We start from the raw sequence: 24,181 nt of genomic DNA, 5'->3' as shown, positions 1-24,181 counted from the left end.
ATAATATACAGATCAGTTCTACTCAGGCTGATCGTTTCATTTTTATGATTTTCTGCTTCCAAACATTTAAAACCTTTAACGTTACAATATTACATGAGACAAAAAACAAAATAATTTCCAAAGCAGAAATCTTTGCTACTAATAATTTTTATAGAACATTGTTCAGCCTGATGCAGTCGCTCCGATTTGTTTTTTTTTTTACTTTTGTGTTCAGGCGTTTTATTTTTGGACATTTTTTCCCTTCGGTTCTGGATGATGAGCAGCTACATCAGTTTTAGCTCTTATTGTTTAACCTTCATGCGATTGTTATGTGTTACCGTGGCAACAAGGTGTTACTGCTGGGAGAGGCTAATTAGCATCTTAAGGAAGCTCTGCTAACACCTGACAGCAGAGAGAAGGAGGAAGTTCAAACGTCTCTTCCATTCATTTCATTTAAAAAGACACAGGAAGGAAGGCGGCAAAAGCAAAGGAAGTGGATTAGCACGGCTAGCTAGCAGCTGATGACATCATCCAGGACATATTACTGTGAAATATCGTCTCTGGTGCCCAGATACTGGGCTGTTAGCATGTTAGCATGAAACCGTCATGCTGCTACATTCTTCAGTCAGAGGCTTCTACGTATTGGCTGCGATACTGACTGCTACAGGAGATCCTTCTTGCCCACAGCGCCACCTTCCACAACGACTCTGAACACACTTCAGTGATTTTTTTATTTAAATGAAGGAAAACTTGTTTGTTTGTTTTTACCTGACAAATAAACTTCATTAAGAGACATTCTGATTTATTAAAATGAATATTGGTGGATAATAAACTGGAAACGAGCACAGATACAGAATCTGGACCATCTAAAATAAGTAAATAGTTTTATTTTTAATGATAAAATGAGAGTTTTTCTTAATAATTGATGATAAAAGTGACAAGTGTCAGTGATCTGAGCTCAGAAAGGAAAACTTTCGGTCTGGTTAATTTACAAACGTTTCACACAGGCTGAGTGATTATAAGCGAGAGTGAAACTAATGTGTTTGTTTCTCTTTCCCAGTAATTATTTAACAGAGAGGAAGGAACCGTCACTTCGTCTGGTCTTCTCTCCTCTCAGATCCAAATCAAAAGATAATTAATGTGACGACGTTAAACATTGATTTTAACTCATAACTTTCGGTTATTGTTCTGCAGTCTGAGCATCGACATGAACAAAAACTGGAATATGAGGGAGAAAAAATGCTTCAAATAAAGAGCTAAATATTTATTTAACCAACTAAAACAGCTAAAACTTTCTGAACATCAGTCAGAACCTCTGATTAAAGGCTGGAGCAAATTTTACAACAGTTTTCATTAAGATGAAGGATGCAGTACCACAGAACTCCACAGAGCATAGGGGGCGCTGTTCGCAAAGTTAGTCAAAAATAATTAGCATTATTCAGCCTGTCACAAGAGAAAAAATGTTTTCACCAAAGGAATATTTAGTTAGAATCTGAATATTTAGCTTCAAATTAAATATTTAATTAAACTAAACTAATTTAACTAAACGTTTAGTTAGCAAGCTAATATTTATTTTGAAGCTAAATATTTAGCTTGTTAAAAAAATCTTTAGTTGTTACAAAATTTATACCTAAGTAAATATTTAGTTTAGAGCTAAATACTTAAAGAAAACTGTCTGCTAGTAAAAATAAATATTTGGCGCTAAATATTTTAGTTATTAAGCTAAATATTTAGTTCCCTTTTCTCTTCCAATCAGTTGGTTCTCGGGTTTAGTTTCCTGGTTGCTTCCAGAAAACGATCATCAGTTTAATAGTTTCAGATAATATCACATTTAGTCACATTTGCTACAGAAATAATTTCATGTTTATGGTTTCCTCCTTATGTTTGTTATTTATATTTTTCATGTGTTTCCTAAAATTGGAACGGAGGTTTTTATGCTTTAAATAATTTGTGTATTTTTTTTAAATTAAAATTTAGGAAAATAATTAAACTGCTGCAGGTTTGAATTTAAAATTAGGCCACAGAAAAACATCAATTGGAAAATGTCAACAAAGTCGTCAGAATTTAGGCCATTAGCTCGAAGCGAATCAATATTTCATAATAAAATGCGACTAAGACGGTAAGCTGTGAGAGCTATTTGTGGCCTGAAGACTCCCTGCTGTGTCTCTTTTCTCATGACGAGGTTGTTACCAACGGCGACCGTAAACGGCGACCGGGGAGAGGTGGATCGTGAGCTGCCACCTGGATGCCACCTCCCTTTCTGGAAACAAGGAGTGAGAAGCCGCTAACAAGTTAGCATGTCTGCATGGGTGCAAAGCTGCAGGGACACACACGTAGAAAACCAACACACACACACACACACAGAGAGAGAGAGTGTGTGCAGACAGTCTCTCTTTCTCTCTTAGCACTTGTTGTCGAGCGTTTGATGAGATCAGAAGGACGATGCGTTCAGAAACTGTCAGTCTGATTCGGTTTGTGTGTTGAAAAGTAAAAATGTTGGTTTTTGTGGAGTTCAGCTGTTGGGAGCTTCAGGATTCAGGTCCTGACAGGCTCAACAAGAACCGGGGCGAGCCTCCGCCTGTTACACGCTGTTCCTAAACACACCGCCCCGCGCAGCCATCAGCCAGTCCAAAGCATTTCTGACATTTTTTCACCCATCTCTGGTTCTGAGTCCCTCCTGAAGGACTCTGTTCAGCCTGGAGACGAGACATTTTGATTAAAATGTTTGCTGAACTTTTTAAAATCACTTCTGATCTGATGCTTCAAATCAAATCATTGAGTCTTTCTTGTAATCTGTCAATTCTTCAGACTTTGAGTTTCTAAAAATTTTCACTTTCTTGTTTAGTAACTTATTTCTGACTCATAAATCATTCAGGAATTTAAAAAATCATCTTATCACAAGTATTATGTCTAAACACAACAAATTACTTCATATCAAGATAAAAACAAACATCAAAGCAGCAGAGGGCAAACTTCTGCTTATCCGCTAATACGCTAACAGCGGAGCTAATTCTTTGTTTAGCAGTCTTGCTAACTTAGCTTCGCCTAACTAGTTTTTACAGATCAATTCTAAAATGCTACTCTAGTTGTTCCTCCCTTGCCATCAGTGTTTGTCTTTCTCTTTAGCATAAACCTCCAAGTTTATGTTTTATGTTAGTTGAAATGTTTCCAAGTCCAATATGTCTCGTACATGACTTGGACTTGCAGCTTTTAGCTTTCCAGCTCCCAGACTGTGGCCTTTCTAACAGCTAATGTTCATCTGAAAGTCCCCTGACCTAAAAAAAGAAAAACACCATACAGTTCTCTCCAGGAATGTGGTAAATTTATCATATTTATTTAACGACCTGCTCAGCAGGTGGTCGTTATTTTCCCAAAGCGACATCTTGCAGCTTTCATTTAAAATAGGCCACATAATGGGAGAAAAAAACTAAACATAAGTTATTTCTGTTGGTAAGTGAGGCTTTATTTCAGAGCAGCACGTTTAAAAGTAACCTGTGAAAAATTATATCGGCTTGGTGTTAAAAAATCTCTCTCACATTCTTCATTTGTCCTTCCAAACCTCCCACTCACCTCAACCTCCCCTCGTTCCTCGTCAAGGTCTCCCCCCCCGAACGCCGGACCACGACGACAGAACTGGAGAAAAACCCGTCAGTAAGACCGACCTGCACGCGTTTCTGCATTACAGAGCAATTACAGCTTAATGGCTGCAAAGATTCATTATGAACATTCATCCAACCTTTAAATATTTTAGGAGAATACCACTTTAATGAGGAAGCACTTTTCATGTTTCATTCCCACCTGAAAGCCTCATAATATCTCAGTTCCTCTTTTCTCTCTGGGATCTGCCTCCCTTTTCCTTCCTCTGTTTTTAATTCCTTCACATTGATTCTCGTTTAATTTTAACAGTTTGAAATTATCATAAAGCAGAGAGAAGAGAAACTGAAAATTAGGTGAAAATGACAAAAAATAGTCCATATCTATTCACTGTGCATAGAGAGATAAGAACATATTTAATATTTTCATTTGTCTGTGTTAGCTTGCAAGAGTCAAGCTAAGAGCTAACTACACTGAAACTAAGAGTTTACCTACTCAAAGGTAGCTTACAGCTAATCAAAGCAAATCTGAAGCTACAGCTACTCAATGTTAGCTTGACAGCTAAACAAAGTAAAACTAACAGCTACTCAGCGTCAAACTGACAGCTAACTAGCTTAAGTTAACAGATAATCAGATTTAACATAACGAGTCAAAGTAATGCTAACAGTTACCAAACGTTAGCTTGACAGCTAGCAAAAATCAAGCTACCATCTACACAAAGTTAGCTCAACAACTAGTGACAGCTACCCAAAGGTAAGCAGAGGGTTACAGCTCTGAATGGCAGGCTGGGCTACTCAAATAGCTACTGTGAGTCAGACTAAGAGCTACTCAATGCCTAGCCAACAGCTAATGTGATCCAGGCTAACTGCTATTCAGAGCTAATACAACAGCTATTCACCAGTCAACCTAAGAGATGAACTAGGTCAAACTATCCATAGTTAGATCAACAGCTATAGAGGTAACAGCTACTGTGATAAAAGGTGAAGCTAACAGCTGTACAGAGTTAGCTAAACTGCTAGCAAAAGGTAAGTAAACAACAATTCAGAGCAAAAACAAACAGCAACTCGAAGCCCAGCCAGCAACTAATCATGGCTCTGTAGAACAATAACTACAGAAAGTCCAGCCACTGTTGAGAATATCAGAGTCAACCTGAGAGGTAAACTAGCTCAAGCTAACCACTGTCTGGATTTAGATCAATAACTACAGAAAGTCAAGCTAACAGCTAATCAGAGTCAAGCTAACAGCATGAAGCTAATATTCATTTAAAGCAGTGACCATAAATCTTCAACTGAATACAGTGTTGGTATAGCGCTTCAGCATTAGCTAAAGAGATTCTAACTTCCTGTAGCAGCTAGCTGTGCTCCAGTGCTAATGCTAACCTGTATTTATCTGCTTTTACTGAATTTCTAAATGTAAAATTTCAGTTTAGTTCTCCACAAACCGTATGGCAAACCTACCAACCATCCTGCATTGTTGAAATATTAGTTCATGGTGAAGTGATGCAATGTTTAGCTATTACAAAACAGAATTTATAAAACGTTGTAAACACTCTTTGGAGTTTGAGGAATGCTTGGTTCGTACAGGAAACGGCCCGATGATTTAAAGGTCGGTGTTTTTAAACAAATAATGTCACCGCGGAGCAGCAAGCAGGCTACGCTGGCTTGGTTTACAATACGTACAAGTGTATTGGCAGAGTCTGTCACACAGACAAGGAATGGTTGGTTAAATTAAACACAGACACACACACGCACACACACACACACACACACACCCACACACACACACACAGGAGATTCAGGGACCAGATGTCAGGAGGGCAAAGTGTGACACTTGACTGAGAACAGGCCTCGCTGGAGTTTGTGTGTATCTCTGTGTGTGCAGCACTCCATAACTGCATTGATTTTCAGAGAGAACCTACTAACAGGCTGAAACACACACACACACACCCACACACACACACAGTAAAGTGAAGTGAAGGCTTCCCCTTTGAAAACCACATAAGACATGTCTGGACACGCAGGCCGGAGAGCCCTGCAGCTCGCTCTAAACGCATTAAAGGACGCCCATGTGTGCGTCTGCGTTTGTGTTGGAGCCACAGCAGCAATCATCCAAACAAAAATGATTTAAGTTACAAACAGGCGGCTCGTTTTCATTAAGTTTCTCTTTTAAGTAAAAATAGTTTTATGGCCTTTCATGGTCCAAGTCAGTTCAGAAATGTCATAAATATGATCTGGACCAAGTTAGAAAATTACATAAATCAAATCACGAATGTCACAAACCATAATGTTTTTTTTCTTAAAACCCAAAAAGCTGTATGAAAAATAAGTACACCTTTGTTTCTTCCACTGGATTAAATATGGAAAAGATCAGCAAGAGGCAAGCTAAGAGTTTAACTAAGAGCTAATCAGAGTCAACAATTGGTCTTATACAAATGGATAATCAAAGACAAGCTAACAGCTAATCAGTCAAGCTAATAGCTAGTCAAAGACAGGCTAACAGCTACCAAAAGTCAAGCTAACAGCCTATTAGAACTATGCCTACAGCTAATCAGAGTCAACATAACCTAGTTAAAGTTATGCCATCACCTGACCAGTCTTGCTAAAAGCTATGAGGAGTAATGCTAACTGCTAATCATCCACACTAACAGCTCATCAGAGTTATGCTTCTACCTATCAAGTAGCATAATAGCTAATCACTGAAGCTAATACTTTATAACAGTCAAATTAGCCCATTTATAACCAGCTGCTGCTGTTCAATTGCTTTTGAATGATTCAATATAATAATAATAATAATAATAATAATAATAATCAGTTAATTTTAGCATATTAATAAGATGGAAAGACATCAGACCTTAAAACAACCAACTGGGAAAGTTAAAAACCATCTGGGTTTGTCCCAATTCATTCTTAAATGTCCAGGAGGCATCAAATATTTTATCAAACGTAAATTTAGCCAATGGTAATGCTTCATTGAGCCACTAGAGGGCACTCCAGCACCTCAGGGGTAAAAAGTAGAAAATAATTAAATAAATAAAAAAGCTTAAAAAATGTCACCAGTTTTTTTGGTTTTATTCTCAATATTAGTAAATTAATTAGCAACTTTTAGGCGCTTTATAACAGAGAGTTTGTGATCCAGTGGTTTTATGCCTAAGGTGTGAGTTTGAGTGTGACCACAGAGTGTGTGTGTGTGTGTGTGTGTCTGTCGGACCTGATTACCAGACTCATTACGCCAACAGAGACCAGAACCTGCTGTTTCACATTTCACATCATTATTATTAAGAGAAAGGCCGTCTGGTGCTCACCGCCAAAACGGCAAACAGGAACCGCATTCATGCGCCGCGCTGCACCGCTGCAGCCACCGCAGAGCCTGCAGGTACATGACCTTTGACCCACACACTGATGCGAAAAATGCCCGTGACAATCCTAGAGCCAAGAGCAACTTCCTGTTTTTATCCAAGCTAATGCGGCGCGTTAATTAGAAATTAGCAAACAGAGTCAAAGCAGACCAATCCGGCGGCTGCATCCAGCGCCGACTTAAATGAAACGTTCCTATTGGACGACTTGCTGTCTGTTATGAACATATTTATGGCCAAATTTGATTTTCATTTAATGAATTTAAGACTTTTTAAGGCTGGTAACTTGACATCAAGTCAGGCTGAGGCATCAATGATGTTTAAGAAACACTGCCCCCTGCAGGTGGGAGTTAGCATCACTTAAACCAAATGGTTTTCACAATTTCAGCAGAAAATATGTACTAAACTCACAAATACGCATTATTGCACAAAAAAACATGTTAAAAACATCATCCTGCTTCCACTTCCTGTTGTCTTCTTTGCCGTTTCTGCCAGTAGCAACATCCAGTTGTTCATCGCGACTTGTATGATGCAAAAAAAAAAAAAATTCCCTGTTTCCATTAAGCAAATTAATTTTCATAATTCCACTTTTAACAATTTTACTGTTAATAAAAGTGCAGCTAGTATTGTTAGTAACATTCGCTCAGATTAACATTTACTAGAAAACAGAAGAATCCAACAGCTAGCTAAACTCTGAGGAAAAGCAGTCAGTGTATCAGCAGAGCAGTGGTTTAAACTCCCCATGCATCCAGTGACTGCAGTGATAACAGCAGGTCCAGTTTGTTTCTGTTTGACCCATTTATGAACAATCACACATGGATCCGTGTGAATGTGCAGGCTGCTGGCTGCAGCGAGGCGCTGGCCTGCAGAGCCGACGCCGAGCCGGGTCTGAGCGTGGGACGGATCGGAGAACAGTCACTACTTGTTTTATTGCTTCACCATGAACACCTGCAACGCCGGAGAGGGGGGGCGGCGAGGTCGAGAGCAGACAAAAGGCTTACATCTGACACACACAGAGAGAGAGAGAGAGAGAGAGAGAGAGAGAGGTATTGTGGGAATGCCTGGGTGTGTGTGGGTGTGTGTGTGTGTGTGTGTGTGTAGGTCTCAGGTTACATTCTCACAGATCTGCTGCAGAATGAGACATTCAGGCACAACGTGAAGCGTGCATGTTCAAGAAAGATGCAGCAGATCGTTTTAGATCCATTTGGTTACATTTCATCAGAAAAACTGATCAAATAACGATTGATAGAACATTGATCCATTTTATTGGACCAGTTGCAGACTGGATGAAAAACAGGATGTTTTTCAAAAATGTCTACAAATAAAAATCAGAAAAAGGTCAAAGCATGTTTCAGCAGGAAAGTTTTCACTGAAACAAACAGAAATCACATGTGGGGTTCCCCAAGGCTCGATCCTGGGAACCTCTTATTCTGCATCTAGATGCTCCCACCAGCTCAGGAAATAAGCTACCATAACTATGCAGATGATGCACAGCTCTATGTTATGATGTCACCAGGTGACCTTTGAACCCTTCCAATCACTGAACAGATAAATATGTGGATGTGACAAAACTTTCACCATTTGATCAGAAACAAAACTGATGTTATTATCAAAGAGGAACGATCTAGAGTTATAGATCTAGAGTTATGGATCTAGAGTTATAGATCTAGAGTCTGCAGACAGCTTCAGTTATTACAGCTGGAAACTGGAGATCAGGATGAAATCTGGGTTTGGACCTTCAGAGCCACATAAAGACGGTTAAAAAATCAGCCTTCTATCAGCTGGAGAACATTAAAGATCTGCTGCTGTTGCCATAGCAACCTTACAGACCTCTCGGGTCTTCTGGTTCTGCTCTGCATCCAGAACCAGAACCAAACATGGAGAAGCAGCATTCAGCTTCTATTCACCAAAGATCTGGAACAAACTTCCAGAAAACTGCAAAACAGCCGAAACACTGAGTTCCTTTGAAACAAAACTAAAAACCCAGCTGGTCAGAGCTGATTCTGATTAAAAACAACTTTAACAAATGATTCATTCTAGACTGGATTACTATTGTTTATTATTTATCCTTATTTTGCCATTTAATGTAATTTTCTTTGGTTAATTGTCTTTTTAGAATTTAAAGGAAATTTAAAAAATGCTGTACAGATAAATTTAATTTGTCATCTTCTGATTGTTTCTGGCATCCTGATGCCATCCAAACACCGACTTCCTCTCAGGTCGGTCCAAGATGTCTGCCGTGAATAAAAACCAAGTTTTTCCAGTGAAGGAAACAAAATGGCTCAAAGATCAAAAATAAATCTTCGTTGAAAAGCTGCGGTCACCATGAGTCAGGATTACATCTTAAAATCTTTAAACAAATCAATAATTAAAATCTAAAAACACCACAAAGCCTCTACCAAACTTTGGGCTACAAGGCGTTTTGCGTGTTTGTTATTTACGGCTGCTTTAGATATTAAACCCAGATAATGACGGACATTAATGCAAATGTTTTTCTGCAGACGTGGATGTCGCCCACTTCCAAACGACGGTTGTTCCCCATAAAGCTCCGGTGTCGTAAATCTTCTGCCTTCCAAGAACAGCAGCAGGGTTGGAACTTCATAAAGCTGCATTATTGGATAATTGGTTCCTCAAATGGCTTCAAGCTGTCAGAGGACGGCAATCCAACAGGCAGCAAGCCGGAAAATAAGAGAGAAGTGGAAACTCTAAACAGCCATCTAATGTCCTCTTTAACATCCTCTTAACCAAAGGCTAAAACCGCTGAGCAGAGACGGGGTTTCAGCCTCAAGTTATTGCAAACACAAACCTGTCACACAAGACAGATAACAACTAATTCAAAACAGGCAAACTCAACTTTTTAAATTAACATTCTGCAGCTTGGATAGTTTTCAAAAACAGCAGCAGATGTCATTCAGAGGCGGGTTTTAACCCGGACAGAGAAGCTTCAGGGCGAGACCTTCGGTTTGGGGCTAAAGCCTTCACGAGGTGAAAGGTCAAGTTGACACCAGGTGTGTTAAACGAACCCGACCCAAAAGAACCGTTCCAGAACCAACAGGCACCTCAAAGCACCCAAACCACAGTCACCCACCTGAACAGACAGTGGGAAGCACACTTATTACCTGCTAATGCACTAATAGCATCGCTAATTAGTCATGTAGCACTTTGCTAACTTTTAAAATGCTTAACGCACTTAGTTCTTCATCAAGCGATTATTCATAATAAATTTAAAAGCAACATTTTACTTAGCTGTTTGGTAAACTAATTATTGACTTCTCTTCAAGTAGCCGTTCATGTTCATGCTTTTATTTTGAAGAGAGTGAAGCAATTTAGCATTTCTGCTCCCATGAATAACTAAAATTAGTGAGACCAAGTCTTAAACACCTATAACTACTGATTTTAATATTTCAAACACTAAATATACCTTAATATGCATTAATACAAAAAATGGAAACCATTTTAGCGCTACCACAGAAGCTAACATCCACGATCTTCCTCTCCTAATATCTTGATGGTTCAGCGACTCGGCGCCAAGGAAAATAAATCTGCAGTTACGTTCCAAAGAAAAACCTATGTGAAAAAAACAACCTGGGGTTTCCACTGAGTTCCACAAAGGTACCAAACTAAACTGATGTGCAGCATCAAGCAGATGTTTTCAAATGTTTGTTCACAAGAAGAAACTGGAAAAGGTGACGAGATGTTTACAGACTGAACTACAACAAGTTTCTGATTCAGTTTTTATACAAAACAGAAAAAAATTCAGATTTTTGACCAAGTGCTGCTTCCAATGTAGAGGATACACACAATTTAAATTAACTTATTAAAATTAAAAGAATCTTCTTCCATGTTTGAGGAGAAGATGAAGGAGAGAGAAAAGAGGAAAAAAGAGTAATGGAGAGATGGAGGAAGAGAGAAATGTTTGGAGTGAGGAGCTCCTGCTTTTCAGTCCTGACAGAGTGGAATGTGAGAGAGGAGATCAATGTGGTATCACACACACACACACACACACCCACACACACACACACACACACACTGCCAGATGTTCATCAGCCAATGAGGAGCCAGCAGCCTGGTCTCCTCAGGTCAACCCGCATGATCCTCACATTCATGTGAATCCGCTCCGTCTCTTTAAATTCTCCTGATCTCTGCCAACCAAACCGAAAACGCAGCATGCTACGCTACGTTCCTTTGGGGTCTTCAACACAGAGACATGAGATTTACTAAATCTGCAAACAAATTCCCCTCAGAAGGAAAACTTTTCCATCGTTGGAGCTCCATACGTCCGCCATCATTTCAGTTTTTATCCACAAACAGGAAGTTTGCCTTTGAACCACATAACTTGGTCAATTTGACCATTTTTACATAATCACAGTCAAATTTTTCTGATTTATTAACGACGTTTGATCTACCAGGGCCGGCCCAAACTCTTTTAGGGCCCTGGGCTGGATCTAATTTGGTGGCACCGCTTCCTGTTTAGACCATCAGCACCAGCACAAAATTCTAAACTCAGTTACCAAAAGAAGCTTTTACTCTCTAGATTTTTCTGAAAAAGAGTTATTGTGATAAATAAATTCTGTCTCAGCAAACTCTCCCCTCCACTGTGAGTCTGCGCCTTACCAGAGGCACCAAACTCATAAAAAGTTTGAGTAATTTTTTTTTTTGCAACACTTGAAAGGTTGACTAAAACGTGCATGACGGTTGGAAACAGCTAATGTCGTCGTCCGTTTTTCACGTCACAACAGCTGTGGGCTCTCTGACTCGGCTGAAGTTTTACACCAACATCACTTCCATTCACTCCCACTAGGTTTCAGCTCCGTTTCCAGTAAAAACTGAGTGAATGGTCTGATTAATGTCCCATAATCAACAATAGTATTGATACGACTTTTAGTTCGAGGTTTAAATTTCTCTTACATTTCTGTTTGCTTTGAAACAGAGTAAAGTTAGCTTGATGTTAAACCCAGTGAGTTTAATAAATACAAACTTTAAAATTGTTTCTTCTGTTTCTACAACATTTTATCCTAATAGATCTCAGAAGATTTATTTCTCATCTTGAAGTTATTTAATGCCGTCTGGTGTTTTGCTTTTTGGGAACTTTTAGCCTACTTCATGTTGTCAGGCGGTACTCGATAAGTTGGTGTGGCTGGTAAAGTTGAACCTAAGCTGTGATTAATCCCAATTAATTCATGATTTAACAAGGAAGAACTAACTGGAATCAACCAGTTTTTTCTCCATTATTAAACAAAATCATTGTTTGAAAACCACTTCCTGCATTTAGATTTATTCAGGCATTTTCTGTTTGATGTTACAGTTTAACGAATCACAGCACTGCAACAACGAATCATAAAATTAATTCCTAAAACACACAAAACAAAAGAAATAATGAAAAATATGATGGAAATATGGAGGAAAACGTTCAGATTAGCACAAATTTCAGATCCTGCTAATCTGGGTGAATGTTTATGCATGGAGAGAAAACAGGGGAAAGGTGCATTAAATTTGTGTTTCTTATGTTTTTACTCATGCATGTAAAACACACACACACACACGCACACACACACACACACACCCTCATGTAGCTTGTCTGGCCCGTCACAGGACCAGATGGCATTAGGGGTGTTCCAGACAATTTACAGACTGTGTGTGTGTGGAAAAGAGGGGGTTGGTAGTGAATTAAATCCACCACACACACACACACACCCACACACACAGAGAGAGAGAGAAACTTGGCATTGCCACTGAAGCTGCAAGCGCTGCCAAAAGCCGAGCCTAAAACAAAAGCCGGGTTGAACCACCGTCCGCCTCGCCCCTCGCTCTGAGCCGGATGGTTCGACCCGCCAAACGAACGAACGAACAGTTCCAACGAGGAACGACGTCTCTGCAGAACGAGTCGGAGTGAGACGAGAGGAAGAAGAACAGGAAGTGTTGGGATGACAACGGAGGAGGAAACAGGATGTTTGGGATTCAGACTGCAGGCTTACAAAAGACTTTATTCACTGACTGATGGACTGAACTGAAGCTTCATCTTCCTGATCTGGTCCAAATTAAGACGAGTGGAAAAGTAAATCCAACAGCAAAGAAAACAACACAGTTTTACTCAAGTTAATCAAGTGGCTTGATTTGCATATTGTGTCTAATACAATTGATGCTTTGGGGGCCAAAACTTTCTCCAGGTGAACAGAAACAAAACTGAAGTTATTATCTTTGGAGGAACGATCGAGTTTCAGTTACTACAGCTGGAAACCAGAGATCAGGCTGAAATCTGGGTTTGGATCTTCAGAACCACATAAAGATGGTTACAAAGTCGGCCTTCTGTCTCCTGAGGAACATTTACAGGATTAAAAAATCTATTTTCAAAATAAGATCCATTAATTTATCTTTAGTTGCATTGATTTCTGCAACAATGTCTGACTGAAAATAAAATATAAATGAGACAGACCAATGCTCCACTGACCAGGAACCAACTGAAAATCTGAACACTGAGCTGATCAAACACAATATAGAAATGCATTAGATTTCACAATGTCAATGGAGAACAACACAAGAAAAAGACCAATGAGAAACAAGCTGAAAATAAAACCATAAAGCATTTTTCTGTTTAATAATCCATGTCTTCTCTTTTACACAGTGTACATATGAAAAAGAAAAATCTTCAGGTTCTGTAACACAGTTTGTTCCATAAAATGTGAAAATGATTAAAAGTTGTAGCTAGCTTAAAGACAAAATGTTGTCAGCATCTTTGTTGTTTCTCATGTAGAAAAGTCTTCAATAATTCCTTCAATATATATTTATTTAAGAAATGTAAAAATAATGTGACAAATACAGCAGAAATGGCTGAAAAACACTTACATTTTCAGTGTTTTTGGCTAATTAGCCACGAGCTAACACCAAATGCTGCGTAGCTGAAATCAGGCATTGGGAGGATTTCAAAGGATCTAATCAATTAAAAGTAGTTTCATAAGAAGAATTATACTTTTATTTGATTTTTGCAATCCAAACAAAAAGAAAACTTAAATTTTGAATAAAAAATATCTGAAACATGAATGCTAACAGTTAGCATTTAGCTTTACATTCTCTCTGCCTGGACGTCCTGCTAACTCCCAGGTTTAAACGCAGACAGACGATGATTCGAGTTTGAAGTGTGATTTTAGTTCATTTCTGTTGTTTGGTCTTCCTGAGATCACAGAGGAGGAACCGGAACAGGAAGTGAGGAAACTCAGCAGGAAGACGCACCAAACGCTGAAGGTCAGGAGTAAAACTGGACCACAGCAGAAGAACCAAACATCAGAGCAGGACAGGATGTTTGAGTGAAAATACCCCAAAGAGTCACGGCAGAAATCTGAAACCATCTGATGAAAAATCTAAATTCAGTTTCTTTGGAAAGTTGGAATAATAAAAAATAAGACAAATAAAACAGAATTTTAATCCTGAGGCATGAGGGTTCGGCCATGTTGTAACTGCTGACTTTACAGTCAAACTGCCTCCATAAGAAGAACAATCCACACAAAAATCATCCCTAAAGATGCTCACAAAGTTTATTATCGGAATGTTTAGTGGAAGGAAAAAGTGTGAACACCAAAATAAATAATGTAGTTGAAGTTTTTCCAAACTCCTGAGCAGATTGAAGCTGATGACCTCCATGCCACGCCGCACCGATGCAGTTACTCACACAGCTATTATCTTTTCAGCAGGTCCAGATTTCTCTTTTAAAATATATTTTATTGGTTTTATGGATAATATGTTCTCTGTAACCAGTTTACTGGGAGGATGAAGAGGTCAGACTGTGATTTTCTGCGGTGGAGCACCTCTCCCAAACCCAAAACACACAAGTTTTGACGCTCCCAAAACAAGTTAGCATGTCACCGTCTTTCACCCACTAGCATAAACACGGGCCGCCGCCGCCTCCCAGAATAATCCTGTGCCTGTAATTGGAGTGGTGTTTGTTGCCGAGAGGTGTTGAGCGTCGCTGTAATTGCCAAGCAGGCGGGTTTGACGTTCCCTGTCTCTTTATTTTTTAAGGACCGGGTAATTAGCCGCCGGAGCCACCATCACAAGCGAACAGGTGTGGGAACCAGCAGCCGCTAACGCGCGCGCTGCGGCGCCGCCGGCACCTCGCCGACGTCACGGACCGACCGCGGCGGCGGCGAGGAGAGCCGGCGGCTTCACCAAAAGGCTGGGAGCTGAAGATCAGCGCGATGCGTGGAGGTGAGGCTGAGTGCGGCGAGGAAACGAGCAGATTGTGAGGCAGCAGCGACAGAAAAGACACCTGTGAATGCAGCTAATAGCTCAACAAGAGCCGCCACCGCCGCCGCCGTGGAAACCGACATGTTTGCCTTCTTCTAATCAGCTCCAAACAGCAAAGTACAGGGTGATGTCATTAGGTTTTCAGGTATTTCAGATAATAAATCAGTTCTAATGAATGAACAGAAATGTGATTATGGAGCAGAAGAAGAAGAATTCAGGAAATAAGTTAATCATCTGTGTTTGTCTCCTGAAATCTGTCATGAGGTGCAAAGAGAAAAACCTGCTTCAGAAAAAGTTTCCTAATTACAGGTAGGATGACAAAAAGAAAATAAGTACACCCTCACTGCAGCAACGGCGAGGCGGGAAGGCCTCAGCAGTGACCTTAGAAACTTAGGAAACTTCACTGAAACAAGGCAACAAACGCACCAAACTTCAGATTATTATTAATTATTAGAAAATAATCATCCAACTTGAAAACAAAACTGGAACGGACTCAATGTTCTGCTCTTTACGTGTTTTTTGGTGTCCATTCCTGATACACCTGAATGAGTGATTTCCACTCTGTGGGTTAGTGGGGCTGTTGTCAGTCGGTTGCTATGGCAACAGGTGTGCTTGAACAGTAAAGTCCACAAAGTGAATGAGAAAGAAAAGCAGAATACGAGTGTCTTCATCTGTTTTTCTGTTATTTTCCCCTTTGCTGTGGCGAACTGCAGCCGCTTTCATTTCTGAAAGTTCAACAAACAACAAAAACTGGACCATTCATATCATTATAACATAACATATATATAATAAATTATCGATCCTACAGCTGCAATTATGAACCTCCCTCACATATTAATAAAGTATATTCACTCATTAATTCAATTATGTAAAATGAAATTGTCCAGTTTAAAGGAGAAAATGTGTTTTACATAGCAAAATATCGGCGATTCTCTAAGCTTTAATTTATGCCATATTGTTTAGAAATCGGATAAGAAATAATGAAGTTACAAGCATTTTTGTGACAGACGGTCCATGACTCAGCGCCTCGCTATAGCGGCTAACAGGCTAGCCGCTAGTTAGCTGTTTGGCTAACCGTTAGCTCTAACACACAGAGCGACATTATTCACGTAAAAGTCCGACTCCACACCGATATCCGTAAACCTCTAACCTCCGTTTTCCTTGGTTTGTAACCGGAGTTTTAATTAATCCAAAAAAAGGAAAAACTTACAAAAAACAGCGTCGATGCCACCCGGAAATAAACACGCAGCCACGAACCGGAACCGGAAGTCCGTCCTGGTCCGGTATTTTTATTAACTTTATTTTCTACCAGAGAAGCGCGTGGGTTTTGGGTGATTAATTGTACAATTAATCAAAATGTATGCCATAAAATAAACTTCTCATTTAGTAGTACTAATATCGCTGCTGCTTTGTTTATTTAATATATGAAAATAAATAAAACTGAAGTGATTTTTTTTTGTTCCTCCTGCGCCCTTGTGGAAGTTAAATCATATAAAACTTTCCCTTTTTCACGTGGAAGCAGTGATTTATGAATAAATATTTAGAAACACTTTCCAGTCAGAGTTCAGTTTGTTTTGTTTTTTAATCTGAAGGTATTAAATTTAACTTGAGGATAAATATATTCCCTCTGCAGGTATCCATGCTAAAGTAGTGAATGCATAGGAATGAGAAACCTTACAAAACCCAAAAATGAAAAACAAAACAGATTTAAAATGTTAAATTTGACTTGATTTTAAATGACTGTTGAGCCTGAAGTTGGAACTAAAGTTAGGAATACAAAAAAACAGATTTGAAACATTAAATTTGACTTTATGAGTTTAGAGCCTGAAGTGGGAAGTGAGAACAACAACAAAGAAAAGATAAAAAAAAAACTAAAAACAGGTTTAAGATATTAAGTTTGACTTGATTTTGGAGCCTGAAGTGGGAAGCAAAGAGCACAAAGAACATAAAAAACAGTTAAAATAGATGTAAAATTTTAAATTTGACTTGAAGTTAAACAATTTGAAAGCCTAACTAAAGCTAGAAGCCCAGAAAACAAACATAAAAACCAAGTAAAAGACACTTAAAGTGTAAAGTTTGGCTTGTTTTGAAATGATTCTCGAGCCCAAAGTGGAGCTAAAGCTAGCAGCTCAGCACCTCTGGGCCTCATCTTGGGGGAAAACATCTGGCTGCCGACTCGGCGGCGCGCCGGCCCGGCGGAGCGCCGCTCTCCTGAGCTTAAGGAAGAAAACCGTCGGCTGCGATCGGAGCTCACAGGCGCTAACCTTGAAATCACTGCCTTTATTAGTAAAGTCATTATTAGCATTAGAAAAGCAAATGGGGCTAATAATATTTGCCATTATAGCTAAAAACGCCTATTAATCCCTAATCCAGGCACAATTAGGAGCATGGCTGGGTGTTTTTGTGAGCCGTTCTGCACCGCCATGCCGGGGAAAACGAGACAATTTAGCAGCGAGCGGCGGCGGGGGGCGAGGACTGCTCTATTCTGAACGCCGTGAGCCGCGGCGGCGTTGAGTGACGGGCGGAACGGAGCCACATTTCACCGGATAAAGACAGGAGGGCGGCGGCGGGGGCGGCGTTATCGGCCTCCGAACAAGTGCATCAAATCAAACGGAGAGGGGATGTTATTAGAGCAACCCCCTTTCTGCCCCGCTGCCAACTGTGACTTAATAAGCTATGCCAATTAGGGGAACAAAAATCAGGCGCGCCATCGGGCCGCGTGCGCCCAGATTCCCCCGCTAACGCGTGACGCTCGCTGGCGGGCGACGCGTTGCCGCGTTTGTCTTTAAGGTTTCGACGAGGAAAAGAGAAATGAATGGAGTGAAATCCACTGAAAGGAGCGGATATTTATAAGCATTAATACATTCAGAGCAAATAATACAAACTCCAACGCTGAGACTGACAGAGAAAGAGCATTGTTGGTGCTGTCAGGGTGGAAGCGCAGCAGTTTAATCCGCTTTACTGCAGCACGGCGACGGTCTCTGGCCTCGGTTACCGACTCCGTCAGAATGAGCTGCCACCAGTTTTACGACTAAAAACAGGAAAAGTTTCATCAGAAACAGGAATCGGTAAAAATAAACTCCACTGTGACGCATGGCGGTGGCAGTATCATTCTGCGGGACAGAGTTTACGGAAAAGGAGGAAAACCTGAAGAAAGCCTGAGCTGGAGGTTCAACTCCCTGAACAGGAAGCCAGAGATATTATGGGATGGATCAAGTAAAAGCTGATTCATGGGGTAGAACGGCCTAGTCAAAGTCCAGACCTGAATCCTAAAGAGAATCAGTAGGAGACTGATGTTCTCAAATGTTCCCCAACCTGTCTGAGCTGAAGATGATCAGCAGAAATAGGAGAAACCAGTGAAAACCTGCAGAGGAAGAATGAGACAGAGGCACTCCGCACTAAACAGATTCACATAGAAAACTATGAAGAAGCAACTTCAACATTCTGGTGGATGGACAGACAGATGGATGGATGGACGGTGGTTCTGATCCGGTCCATCCCCATCAGAACTTTCTCTCGTCTCTTTCGTTTCTTCTCTTCCATAAACCAGTGGATCGTTTTCTTCTGTTTCCATGGTTTCCGCTCCGCTTGGTTTGACCTCTGACCTCTGCAGCTCTTTCTGACCTGGACTCCCAGCAGATCTAGAACATTCTGCCGTTTCCCAGTGAAACCAGGAAGGACGAGCGGCGGCGGTTCTGATGGACGGAGTGAAGCCGAACGACTTCATCCAGGAGATTACACACACACACACACACACACACACGCATAAAGAAACACACACTATAACACACACACACACACACACACACTACAACACACACATAAAGAAACACTCTGTGTCTTTATCTTTCCAGGGATGATCCCAAAATAAACAACAACGCTGAAATCTCTCAATAATTAAAGCTCCTAATCCACTTCCTGGTTGGCGGTGAACGTGGGCGCCGCCGCCGTGGGCCGCACCGCTCGCTCGCCCCTCGCTCGCCCGTGTTTGGAGGCCTTTGTGCGGCGGGGAGTTTCTGGCCCGGAATGAAGGCGTTAATTCAGAGGGAAGCTGTCATTTGGGAATCCAATCTCATCAGGAAACAAGTCGCTCTTTGTGGTTTATTCATTAGCCTGGGCCTGATTTAGCTTAGCATCCGACATGTTTTCACCTCCGCTTCACGGCTTTCATTTAAACGCTTCAGCAACAATGTGCAGATTTTCAGACAGAAATGACAGCAGAGGAAATGAAAGGAGGAATGAAGGCTGGGAACGTTTGTGGCTAAAACTGGAATAAAATGATAAATTAACAGAAAACGTCAGAAATTAATTATATTTTCTCCTTTAGTCGAACAAATCAGAGTAATACCTCCATACACATTTACTAGAAATGATTTTTAGCTGCAAAAACAGAAACTGGAGCATTTTTTAAAGTGCAAAAGCCAAAATATTAATAAAGAGCTTAATTAAAAAAAAGAAGAAAAACATCCTAATCCTGGAAAAATAGAAATGCATAATAAATACATATTTTAAAAATGTAAATAAAAATTTTTTAAAAATGCCACTTTGGACCACAAACTCAAGTTAACAATGCTAAGGTGGAAAGATAAGCAAATAAAAACTATAAACATATTTTTGCAATTATATTTATGAAAAATGTCAATTTATAAAAAAATAAAAAAAAAGTAAATACATTTTAAAATTCCCACTTTGCGTCAAACGGACGTGTTAACAATGTCAGGGTGGAAAAACATCAGCAAGAACCCCAGAGCTGCAGCCGCCCATCAACCTGGGAAGGGTCAAAGGTCATCTCCAGGCTACCTGCAGTTCATCATTCCCCAGAGGAAAACATCTCAGACCTCAAAGCTGTTCTTTCATTATTTTAATGAAATATTTTGACTTGCTGTACGACATATTCTTGTATTATTATGACTATTTTTCCTTCCACTCAACTTTCCACCACCTACACTTGGCTACATCACCCTGCAGTTTGTCAATAACTGATCATTTTCATTGATCTTCTAATTAATCAGAGAAACTGACTTGGATTACTCAAATAAATTCCCTTTTTGCTCCAAGAAAGATATTTCTCAAATTAAGTGAAAATCGTAACCAAGGCAGATTTTTAATTCAGATGTTTCTTCATGCGTTTAACTACGGATAAAAAGCCAAAGTCATGTCTGAAAGGTGTGAAGGACCCCGATTGTTCTGGGCCCGTCCCAGCCTCTGGCCGCGCCCCGGCGGTTGGGAACCCCAGCCTGGTGGTTGTGTGAGCCTACAGGGCTCTAATTAGCTGCATTCACTAACAGCAGCCGGCTCATCAAAATGCCGAGGCCTGCAGAAAGCCACAGCGGGGGTGGCAGGCCGCGCGTGTGTGTGTGTGTGTGTGTGTGTGTGTGAACCAGGGTGTGATTTGTCCAAGGAGAGCGGTGCACGTATGTTTGTCTTATACAACTATGTGAATCAAAATTAAAGGAACATTCCGGTTATGAGTTAGAGAACCTCGGGCCCAACAGAACCGAGCGAGCGAGAGAGAAAAAGAGAGAGAGAGAGAGAGGGCGAGCGAGCTGCCAAATCCGTAAATTTGTCGTCTTCCCTCCGATCTGCATTCACGGCATGGGAGCAGACAACCTCTCCGAAAACAACAACCAGGCACATCGGCGCGGTAAACAAAGGCGACACCTCGCCGTCCCTCTGCTTCCCAGCCAAGAAACAAAATGGCTTCCGAGCTTCGCTTGGAGGCAGAGCGCCAACAAGACGACCCGATTCGCTGCTGATGGGACGTTAGAACAGGAAGTGTCGAGTTGGACCGACGGGCGGCAGAGGAAGAATTGAATGATTTCTGATCGCAGAGAAATCCAGTTATTATTAATTCTGTAGCCATGACAGAATATTTCTGATTTAATGCTAACATGTTGCAGCAAAAATTACAAATATTTCACTGTAAAGCTCGGTGGTGGAGCGGTGATGATACGGGCTGTGTTCATCTGTAATCCATGTTCAACAGGCAAAACAAAACAAACGTCAAACACAGCTAACACCTTAGCTAATGCTAACTCCATTAGCTACAGGCCTCATCTGAACCCATTAGCTTAGCCTCATGCCAACTGATGCTAAACCTCAACCATTTCCTACATCATCTGATGAGTTTTACTTTTCAGTAAAACTTTAAAGATATCCGTTTATCTCTGCTCCTCTAGCTGTTAGCTACATTAGCTAGAGCTAACGATTAGCCAAAGCTATGTTCTTTAGCTGGAATAGAGTCTGACTCCATGAACAAAGTTTCTAATAAATGAATGTCGAGTGTAAAGGTTGGGGTGTCTGGATTGAGTTTAAAATACTTTAGATTTTATTAATGGCTAAAAAATAAATTAACTTTATGTCTGAGCTGAGAATGAGTTAGCTAGTGAGCGCTAATATGTGGAAAAACTGTTTTGATAACAGAAACAAGCTTTAAATCTAATCACACTTTGTTTAACACATGAAGGGAACATAAAATTATTTAAAGGTTTTTAAAGGAAAATAAATTCTGATTAAATAAGAAAACCAGCAAACAGAAGGTTATAAATATGACAATTTTATAAAGATTGGTAAACACTTCCTGCAACGATGGAGCCAAATCATTTCCTTTCACTTAAAACAACTTAATTACTAAATTAGGTTTATGGTGCCTTCTACTGGTTCTACTGGTAGGATTTACCAAACACGTCCCATAACTGCAAACCAGTTAGACACCATGTAGATCTGATCCTGGTTCCCAACAGGTACTAAAGAAATTCATTTAAGTTAGAAAAACATGTTTAAGATCCATATGGGTCCCATTTTTACCCACAGTTCTGTATCAAACCAGTTGCCTACAGACTGACCCAACATCTCATCTGGGTCCCAGTTCCTACCAGTATGGGGTTCAAATCTGCAGAAAGTTTGGCAACTTTTCTCATCCACATTTCCTAAAATATTGGCCATTTCAGATCAATAATTCTCAGAATGGAAGCCATTTTGTTCTCCCAGTATTTTCTACCCATATGGGTCCCATATATAATGGTTCCCACAGCAGATCTTGGTAATAAACTCCGATTGTTTTCTGCTACTAATGAAATGCGACTACAGATTTCTGTGTGAACGGTTTACGACCCCAAAGCTTCCCGCTGACGTCACGCAGCAGCGCTCCGTTTTTACCGAGTCATCATGGCCGCCGCCGCCGCCGCCGCCGCCTACCGATCCATTTCTAACTCATTCAGAGACAAAAAAAACACCACAAAACTTTCAATCTTTAAAAATCATCATTTACGATTCAGTTCCACATGTGAACTGGTTCAAATTAGATGTTTTGGGGAGTGAAAAGATCAGAACCGAGCCGTGAAAAAGTCGTATTTGGGTCACATTAAGCTGTTGTTTTCACCTAAATGCTGCCTGGATGCCGTCCCACAAATACAGCAATGTGGATTTTATAAATCAGCAAACAATTTATCTTCAAACTGCATGAAAATAATCCTAAAAGTTCAGGTTTTTGATTCCTTAACGCCATCAGCTCCTGCTGCTGTCAACAGTCTGAACAACAACAAACTGCGTTTCATGGCTTCTTCTGTCACATTTTCCAGCTTTAGACCTTAAAAGCATCAACACACAAACATTCACAAAAAAACAAACGGCACCAACCACCATCAAAAACAGCAGAAAGTGGCAACAGAAGAATAAAATGAGTGAAAAAGTTGCGATATGAGAAACTTTACACTGCATGTTGAAAATCCACAGCTTGTTTCTTTGCTTTTGAACCCAAACAATGAATGTAATCACCAGAGTTATGTTCCGATCTCAGCAACACACAGCGGCAGGAAAGGATAAGAGCAGCAAATCAGAAAAACAGGAAGTCTCCATGAGGAGTGAACATGAGCAACAGCGTTTACGCATCACAGCAAAATTAAAGACAATACGTATCAACACCTTGGGGTTTTGGTCAGCCTTGGACATAACACTGAAAATGTGCTGCAAACACAGTCTGAGCAAAAACAACACAAACCTCCAGTCAAAAACTAACCAACAAGTTTTAATAGTTACTCTGTACAACTACTCTAAAGACTTCTTCAGCATAAAGAAGCAGCTCATTTCTCAGCAATGCCTACAAGACGCTCCAGTAGAAAACCCAAACATTGCAGGAATATTCAAACAGCCATCAGCGAGCAGGTGTAGGGAAGGAGAGAGGATGGAGGAAAAGGAAAGGATTAGGAGGAAGTAGAAGAAGAGAGGAAGGGGGGTGATGGTGACGTACTTGAGCCGGAGAAATGTCCGCTCCCCAGGGAGGTGGGTCCGTTCTTTCCACTGCTAACAGGAGGGGAAAACATCTACAAGACAAACAGAGAACAGATTACCTCTGAGAGCACTGACGCTGCAAACAGCAAGAAACATCTCTACAGTCACATCACTGCACTGTGGCATGAAACGCTTCACTCCAAAACATCCCAACTGCAGCTGGACGTCAGCACATCTGCTGCCTTTTCTCAGGTCATCTTCATGTTTTAAATAGTTTTGTCTTCATATAATGACTTGGACTGGGTTTGATCATCAGGCAGCGTCACTTAATGTCCTAATTGATGCATGATTGGGGTTAGTTTTATAAACCCTAGTCTTCATGTCACAGGGATGTTTCACATCAAGTCAAAAAGGCTCAGTTAAAGTCTAGGATCGGCTCTCAAGTCCAATCTAACAACTCAAAAGTTATAAGTAAGTATAAGGTAGGAGATCTGACATGTTGTCAAATGTCAATTGGAAGGTCCACCACTGACTGCGAGTCAAATCTTACACCAAGAGGGTCAAAGTCTTGAACCAGGTCTTGATTCTGGCCAATTAAGTCCAAAGATACTGTGGGTATGTGAATCATGAGGAACAGTTCATGTTTAAGACGTCAGAAATCTCAACTCAAGACCAACCAGTACAGTAGTTTGAGGGTCCAATAACTGTTTATGTCCATTATTCACTCAAGATTGACAACATCTGCCTCACAGCCAACATCTGGTACAATCAAGTGCCATAACAAGCAAC

General features: G+C 40.4%; 1 protein-coding gene across 6 annotated transcripts in view; it reads right to left on the bottom strand.

Moving 5' to 3' along the window:
• tcf4 (transcription factor 4) overlaps positions 1-24,181 on the bottom strand; it is a 176,419-nt gene that overhangs the window by 148,222 nt on the left and 4,016 nt on the right. For all 6 annotated transcript variants that reach the window (XM_032570801.1, XM_032570804.1, XM_032570803.1 and 3 more), the window contains one exon: positions 23,412-23,484. In XM_032570801.1, the coding sequence (XP_032426692.1) occupies positions 23,412-23,484 (73 nt within the window). The remainder of the gene's footprint in view (positions 1-23,411; positions 23,485-24,181) is intronic.

Source organism: Xiphophorus hellerii, chromosome 8, assembly GCF_003331165.1.
Source record: "Xiphophorus hellerii strain 12219 chromosome 8, Xiphophorus_hellerii-4.1, whole genome shotgun sequence".
In the NCBI taxonomy this organism is placed as follows: Eukaryota; Metazoa; Chordata; class Actinopteri; order Cyprinodontiformes; family Poeciliidae; genus Xiphophorus; species Xiphophorus hellerii.
This window is presented reverse-complemented; position numbering and strand designations above follow the sequence as displayed.